Source organism: Anolis carolinensis, chromosome 4 (assembly GCF_035594765.1).
Source record: "Anolis carolinensis isolate JA03-04 chromosome 4, rAnoCar3.1.pri, whole genome shotgun sequence".
NCBI classification, from domain to species: domain Eukaryota; kingdom Metazoa; phylum Chordata; class Lepidosauria; order Squamata; family Dactyloidae; genus Anolis; species Anolis carolinensis.
The window spans coordinates 3,835,924-3,844,201 of record NC_085844.1 but is presented as its reverse complement, the minus strand read 5'-3'; the positions used below and the strand labels follow the sequence as shown (position 1 = coordinate 3,844,201).

The 8,278-nt window shown below is 48.2% G+C and overlaps 1 protein-coding gene across 2 annotated transcripts; it reads right to left on the bottom strand.

Moving 5' to 3' along the window:
* Positions 1-1,758: 1,758 nt before the first annotated feature.
* On the bottom strand, positions 1,759-8,059 carry iqcn (IQ motif containing N). Of its 2 annotated transcripts, none has more exons than XM_062979899.1 (2): positions 7,578-8,059; positions 1,759-3,343 (listed from the first exon to the last, which is right to left on the bottom strand). In XM_062979899.1, exon 2 carries the CDS (start codon positions 3,340-3,342, stop codon positions 1,891-1,893), a length of 1,452 nt encoding a protein of 483 aa, XP_062835969.1. In that variant the 5' UTR covers position 3,343; positions 7,578-8,059; the 3' UTR covers positions 1,759-1,890. The 2 variants fall into 2 exon arrangements, with proteins under 2 accessions (XP_062835969.1, XP_062835968.1); XM_062979898.1 differs by lacking the exon at positions 7,578-8,059 and adding an exon at positions 6,091-7,027.
* Positions 8,060-8,278: the final 219 nt, after the last annotated feature.

The window sequence follows — 8,278 nt, the reverse complement described above, 5'->3', positions numbered from 1 at the left end:
ACTTAAGCAACATGCACTCATTGAAGATTCCCAAAGGAGATTCCTCAGAGAATGCAAGCTGTTTATGGGGATTGTGTTGATGTGAGTCCTGTGTGTCGTTGGGCGACTAAGTTTAAAGATGTTGAGGTGGGAACATCTGACTTGCATCACAAACAACGGGTTGGATGTCCTGTGACAGCAACCACCACGTTTCACAAGCAAACGGTTGACAGATTGATTCAGGACGATCATTGTATCATTCGGAGAGAAATTTCAATCATCATCGGCATTTCACATGAACGTGTTGGTCACATTATTGCTTTGCTTGGCTATCGGAAGATCTGTGCACGATGGGTACCCAGGATGCTGACACCTGAAATGAAAGCGCACGGGCTTGACATTTGCCAGGAACTCCTCTCGCATTATGAGAATGAAGGTGACGCCTTTCTCCTTTGGAGTGACACCTTCTTCTGTCAAGAATTCAGTGACTACACGTGGCTTAAGTCGCATTGACCGACCATCTGCGCAGGGTTCCATACTTCACACTTTAACAACACAACCGTTCAATGCTAAGGCTTCCTCGTCCGCGCAGGGTTCCATACTTTGCCCTTTAACAACACAACCGTTCATTGCTAAGGCTTCCCCTATGTGCATGGTTCCATACTTCGCACTTTAACAACACAACCGTTCAATGCTAAGGCTTCCCCGTCTGCGCAGGGTTCCATACTTTGCACTTTAACAACACAACCGTTCAATGCTAAGGCTTCCCCGTCTGCGCAGGGTTCCATACTTCGCACTTTAACAACACAACCGTTCAATGCTAAGGCTTCCCCGTCTGTGCAGGGTTCCCTACTTTGCACTTTAACAACACAACCGTTCAATGCTAAGGCTTCCCTGTACGCGCAGGGTTCCATACTTTGCATTTTAACAACACAACTGTTCAATGCTAAGGCTTCCCTGTATGCGCAGGGTTCCCTACTTTGCACTTTAACAACACAACCGTTCAATGCTAAGGCTTCCCGTCCAATGGAACTCACTGTAGAGGAGAGTCTACTGAACAAGCCAGGACCTGCTGAAGACCAGGACTGCTATCTGCTGAGGAGTTCCGAAGGTGGAGGCATTACTTTTCATTCAACCCTCGTATCTTGGTGTCACCTTAGATCGAACACTAACGTATAGGAAACTGCATGAACACCAAGCACAAAGTGGCTGCACGGAATAACTTACTGGCAGTGCATGGGGTGCAGACCCAAAATGAATAAGAGCATCAGCCCTGGCCTTGTCTTTCTCAACTGCTGAGTACGCCTGTCCTGTCTGGCACAAGTCTGCCCATGCGAAGCAGGTGAACATAGCACTAAACAAAACATGCAGAATCATCACAGGATGGCTTAAACCCTCACCTAAACTCTATAAGATAGTTGGCATTGCCCTCTCTGATGTGCAATGGGAAGTTGCTGCTAACTGGGAGAGAATAAGGTTGAACACTGTGAAAGCCACCCACTGCATGACTATCAGCCTCCTCCCAGTAGATTCTAATCAAGGAAAAGCTTCATGAGAACCACCATTTCTCTTGATGTTCTCCCAGCAATAGCAAGAGTGTCCCTCTGGGCAGCTAAACCAGGCAATTCCAACTGGATGGCCCTCCGTGAGGGGCAAACCAAGAATGGGCAACTTGGAAGTTTTCCCATGCCTGGGCTATGTATTTGCCTTTAGAGACTTCCTCACTTCAATGAGCATCTCTTTCCTTGACTTACCGGCAATATTTCTATCACAGACACATTTGCAATTAGGATTAATTTATTGGGATGTAGGCCCTTCTCGTCGTAACGAAAAGGGGATAGAAGAAGAGTGCTCCGCGGGTGGACACGGCAGCCCTATATTCTCCCCACGGTCACTTTGCGATGCCTCTTTTCACTCGGTGTCTCCTTCGCTCAGCACTCCGGCCTCGATGAGGTAGACGCGGGTCTTGTAGCCCCGGTAGGCCGACTGGATGGTGGTGGCGGCCGCTTGCTGGACGGCCAATGACCGCCGGACCTTCCATCCCCGCCAGAAGGACTGGATGAGGGTGGCGGCCCGGGCCACCTGCCAGATCTGCTTACGGGTCTTGAACACCCGCCGCTGCCCTTCGCCCATCCGCCGGGCGCAGTAGTTCTCGTAGAGCCACTCCGAAGTGCCTGGCGATGGCGCGGTCGGCTGCTGGAGGCTGGTGGAGGAGTAACTCCGTCCGGTGGTCCTCTCCCGAGTGACCCTGGTGGTGGACACTTGCCCTGCGAGGAGCCTTTGTGGGTCCCGGCCTTGCCTCCGGGGCTGGTCGTCGCTCACGACATTCGAGTAGTAGGATCTGGAGCTGGTTTGGTAGGAGACTTGGGCACGGTAATGGTGAGGCCTCGGGGCCGGCCCCGGGCTCTTTGAGGCCTTAGTGGACATACCCTTCGGCTGGCTGCGACGAGAACGAGGAGTGCGGACATCATACTCCTCGTCCCGGTCTGATTCGGACGGCGGGGCCTTGCCCACTCCCACCAAGACGCGTACGCCAGTGCAATGCCCACACTGCGGGCACACCTTGGGCTGGGTCGTTTTGAGACGCTCCTTCTGCCGCTTGGGCATCGGGGCCCGGCCGCCTTTGCTTGCCCACTCCTCGGGCTCCCCTACCATCACTTTGCGCCAATGCTTCCGAGGATAAGGGCCCATCCACCCAGTACTGCCGGGAACATAAGTTGGTGGAGTATAATAGGTCTTCCGTGGTTTGGAAGGTGGATAGCCACGTTGTGCTAACTCCTGGCGGGTTTGGTAGCCCCTCCAGTGGGCTTGGATGGTGACGGCCGCGTGACGGCACTGGCTGATGGCCTTACGGGTCACGTAGCCACGGTAATGGGCCTGGATGACCTCTGCGGCATGGTCCTTGTCCTCCATGGAGTAGTGCCGCGGCCTTCGGACCCTTTCGTCCTCCAAGGAGGCCAAGGAGGGGGTCCTCCTCCGCCGGCCGTACATCTGCTCCGCCGGCATCGGGCCATGCCTCAGGGCCAGGTACTCCCTGGTGATGAAGTGCCTCCAGGCGGCCTGGATGGTGGAGGCGGCGGCGTGCTCGACCATGAGTTGCTTGCGGGTGAGGTGGCCTCGCCAGGCGGCCTGGATGGTGGTGGCCGCCTTGTCCATCAGCATGTCCAGCTCGTCAACCAGGAAGGAGGAGCGGCGGCGGTTCTGGTTGTTGAGTCGGCTGCGGCTGCGGCTGCGGCTGCGGCTGTTGCTCCGGGATCGTATCTTGACCAAAGGGTGCCGCTCGATGCCTTCGCTATAGTCGTCATCATCGTCCCCGCTGTGGCAGCTGTGGGAGCACCACATGTGGTCCTCAAAGGTCTCCATCCTACAAGGAAGGCATTTTTAGTGTGTCGCATGGAATCCTAGAAATACCACATTGTTGAGAAATGTCCCCGTCGTAGGACACTTCAGCCTCTTTCCAAGCATGGAGAGGCATGGATCTCATCACATGAGTTGAACTACTTCTGGCCATCATGCACAGCTCTCCATGGTTGGAAAGAGGAAGGAGTGTTCTGAAAGGAGGAACTCTGGCAATCAACCTCATCACATTGAGAAATTTCCCCTGGTAGGGCACTTTAGCCTCTTTCCAAGCGTGGAGAGGCATGGAGGTTGTCACATGAGTCAAATTATTTCTGGCCATGTCCTGTTTTGTCTTTCAAGAACAGCCTTAAAACACTGTGGTAAGTAAATGAAAACTGCTTTACTTCAGCAAAACATAAAGTACAGCACATTCAGTGGAATAATGCAAAAGGAAGCAAGGAAGTGTTAGGACAAGCACAGTTCTTAGTCTCTGATAAGTTCCCAAATCAAGTTGCAGTCTTACTACAGACAAAGAAACAGCAATAAATCCTTAGGAGCAGTTTCCCAGATGCAGACTCGAAGCAGGCACAAGGGGAGTGGAGGCTTAGGCATTAGAGTCAGTTTATTACCAGCAAGAGCTGGCTGCACCTGCTTCTGCTTTATACCCCTGAGTCCCCTCCCAGCTGCTAGGGCAGTTCCTAATTACTCAGCTGCATTTCTGGCAGCTATTCTAGCTGCTCTGTTTCCTTTCGCCTCTCCTGAAATGTGGGTACTTGCAAAATCTCCTCCTCAGATTCCAACTGTGCCTCTGATTCATGAACACTTTCTTGCTCCCCTTCCTATTCTGAAGAAGAGGAATCCCTAACAGGTCATCATGCATAGCATTCCATGGTTGGAGATAGGCAGAAGTGTCCTGAAAGGAGGGAACTCCACAATCAACGACTTCACATTGAGACATTTCCACCTCTTGGACACTTCAGCTTCTTTTCAAGTATGGAGTGGCATGGAGCTCAACACGAGTTAAGCTCCTTCCGGCCATGATGCATCACCCTTCGTGATTGAAAAGTGGCAGAAGTGTCCTGAAAGCACGGAACTCCAACAAATCAACCTCATCACATTGAGACATTTCCCCCTGGTAGGACACTTCAGCCTCTTTCCAAGCATGGAGAGGCATGGAGCTCATCACATGTTCTGGGGTTGAAATGTCCTGAAAGGAGGGAACTCTGAACACGGGCCAGCTATCTTGTTCAGAGCTCCTATTCAGAGAAGCAATCCTGTTCAGAGCGTTTTACTCCCATCTTTACAACTGAAAAACAGGTGAGATAGGAACCATCAAAAGCTTCTCATCCTGTTTCATTGCCCAACTGTCAGCAGCCTCTTGTATTCTGTGGGATTTGATGCAGAACCATAGGAATCCACGGAAAGCAATGGTTTTAAACTGGATCATTGACTCTTGTATCCTATGGGGTTTGATGCAGAACCATTGGATCCCATGGAAAGAACTGGTTTAAACCTGGTGTCAGTCTCCTTTCATGTAAGGGGCTTTGGGCAGAGCGAGGGATCTCTTGGTTTTCAGATATTGTTGTTTCTCCTGATTAAAATTAATACTGACCTTGTCATGAATGGAAGATGAATGTATTGCTATCTATTTAAGTTTCCATGTGGGAAACTTAAATATATGCTTATATGCTGTTTATATTGTATTGTTCTGGGCATGGCCCCATGTAAGCCGCCCCGAGTCCCCGTTGGGGAGATGGTGGCGGGGTATAAATAAATAAATAATAATAATAATAATAATAATAATAATAATAATAATAATTATTATTATTATTATTATTATTATCTCTTAAAGGGAAGGTCACCCATGCTTTCCTCTCTCAATATGATAATGTGGTTAGAAGATAATCCCAATTGGTGCCCAGTCCAACCCTCTTCTGCTAGGCAGGAAAGCACAACTCAGACTTTCCTAACAGATGGCCATCCAGCCTCTACTTAAAACCTCACAGATTGTAGAGTTGGAAGGAGAACCTAAGTGCCATCCAATCCAACCCTTGCCATGCAGGAACAGCCAATTGAAGCACTCCTGACAGATGACCACCCAAGCTCTGCTCTGAGTTCTACCCTGTTTCCCCGAAAATAAGACATCCCCAGAAAATAAGACCTAGTAGAGGTTTTGCTGAATTGCTAAATATAAGGCCTCCTCCAAAAGTAAGACCTAGTTAAGTTTTTGTTTGGAAGCATGCAGGATTGGTAAATGTACATACCATAGATTGTTGTACATGGAAATAAAGGTAGTAACAAGAAAAAATAATAATAATTTTATTCTTGTATCCCACCTCCATCTCCCAGAAGGGACTCAGGGCAGCTTACATGCCCAACAACAACATAAATTTACATAAGAACAGAAATTTAAAACCGTAATTTAAAAACAGTATAGCAATAAAATATAATATAGAAATTCTTGATAGGATTCACAGTTTGCCTAGTTATGCTGTTTTGTGATGACAACTACTGTACAGTAGATAATTTTTCATTTTTAAAAATTCAACCATAAATGTGAATTCATCTTTGTGGAAAAATAAGACATCCCCTGAAAATAAGACCTAGCACATCTTTGGGAGCAAAAATTAATACAAGACCCTGTCTTATTTTCGGGGAAACAGGGTATGCCTAAGAGGTCAGTTAAGGAGCTCGGATCCTAATGGGCCCATGCTTCAGGCTCCGTTTAGCCCAGGCATGGGCAAACTTGGGCTCCTAAGCCTGAGTGACCACCTGTCAGGATTGGGTTGTGTCTGTTGTGACAGCCTTTGTGGGACTCTGATGAGGATTCTGAGATGCAGTTTCAAGATGATGGGACTCAGGTTCAGGATGAGTTTCAAGATGACTCTGATGGGGATTATGGGATTCAGGTGCAGAGTGTTCCTGCAGTGGGAGATGAGGAGCAGGGATGCTTTCCTACGGGAAGAAATGATGTTGTTACTGATGATGGTTTTAAGGTGCAAGAAGCAGAAAGGGAGAGTAGCTCCCATCCTCAGCCTGATAACACTAACGAACCCTGTGGCCTTGAAAGTGATGAGGCTGCTTCTCTAGATCGGGCTAGTTTAGATCGGGCTTCTCTAGATCGGGCTAGTGGAATTTCAAGGGTTGTGCTGAAGTCTCAGAATAGCAAATAAGAGGCAGGTTAAAGGGCAAAGAAATGCCTTCATGTTATGCTATTAAAACAGTCTGCTGAGAGGGAAATCTTTGTCAAAGCAATTTCCTCGCTTGAATCAAGAACCAAGTTTGCTTTCCTGGATTATCTTGTAGCCTGGATGTATCCTCGTTTCTGGGACTTTGGCTTGGTTTTAAGGACCTTGTTTCATGCCTAATGTTTCCATGGATTTGTTCTTACAGCCTTGTTTTTGGAACTAACTTTTGGAACTGAACTTTTACCTTTTATGAACTATCCTTTCCTTATCTATATCTATATATCTATATTAAAAGTGAATGTTTGTATGTTTGTATGTGGTAGCTTTCTGACTGGCTGCCATTTTCACAGGCCACTATGACCGCCAGGAATCACTGACATGGACCAAACTTGACACACTTAACCCCCATGATACACTTTACGGCCTGGTGCCGTTGGCGGGACCATGGCCCATTGGTGATGGGATTTGTAGTACTTTCAATCGCTACGACTCCCACAGGCCACTGCGATGCCCAGCAGTGACGGAACTGGACCAAATTTGGTCCACAGAACCCCCATGAACCCCTTTCCGTCAGGGGGTAGATTGGGCGTAGCTTCACTCACTTCTTCCTCTGAGAGTTGTAGTTCACCCTTGAACACACAGCACTGAACCCAGCCGACTACGGATCTGGACCAAACTTGGCACACAGCCCTATCATGCCCAACTCAGCATATAGACAGGGTTTCGGGGTGATTATCCTTTGCCTCTGGGAGTTGGAGTTCACTCTTATACAGACAGCACTGAACCCAGCCGACTTCGGATCTGGACCAAACTTGCCACACGGGTTTCTCAAAACACCCGGGCACCGCCGGGTCCCCAAGCTAGTTTCCTAAGAAACTACAAAAGACTATGATCTGTGTGCAGCCTGGTGTCTTTAGCAAGGTGAAGCTAACCTGAGGTGGGACAGTGTTTTCCTACTTGGCAGAATTGGGGTGGACTGGATGGCCCTTGGGAGTCCCTCCCACCTCTATGATATAGACAAGGCTGCCCTTCTCCCCGGTTGTTTTATATTTCTGGCCTTTTCTGCCATACCTGCACAGAGATCCATCCAGCCCGTTCTTGCTTGTGCCAAGAATCCTTGGGGAGCAAGGCTTGGCCTGCTGATGTCACAATTGTGGCATCATGGCTCATGCGCAGCCAACCACAGGCAGATCAGGGAAGCTTTGGGTAAAAATGGATAAATTTATTTCTCGTTAGGTTCTTCTATAGGTGTTACCAGAAGCCTTCGGTATTCATTGGGGTTTGGTTATAGGAAACCCATTGATATCAAAATCTGTCCCATTATAAGCAATGACTGGCATCCCTTATACCAAGTCCCATCTATCTATATATATAAAAGGGTAATGAAATTTCAGCCTAGGACAAAACAACAAAACTACACATCCCAGAAACACTAAACTTGGCAACACAACCCCTCATCCATGCCTCTACGTTCATACAACAAAAAGAAAAGAAAAATAAAGTCCTAATTAGAGGGAGAGGAATAATTGTTTTTATCCAATTGCTGCCAGTTGGAAGGCTAAGCTCCGCCCACTTGGTCTCCTAGCAACCCACTCAGCCCAGGCAACAGGCAGAGTTAGGCCTCACTTAGGCCTCTTCCACACTGCCTATAAAATACAGGTTATCTGATTTTCACTGGATTATATGGCAGTGTAGACTCAAGGCCCTTCCACACAGCTATATAACCCATTTAGAATCTTATATTATCTGCTTTGAACTGGATTATTTTGAGT

Coding starts and splice junctions, on each gene's coding strand:
- iqcn (XM_062979898.1), bottom strand. CDS start 6,347: ATGGGAGCTACTCTCCCTTTCTGCTTCTTGCACCTTAAAACCATCATC. Junction 3,344..6,090: donor ACACAACCCAATCCTGACAG/GTGGTCACTCAG, acceptor CCTTCCTTGTAG/GATGGAGACCTTTGAGGACC.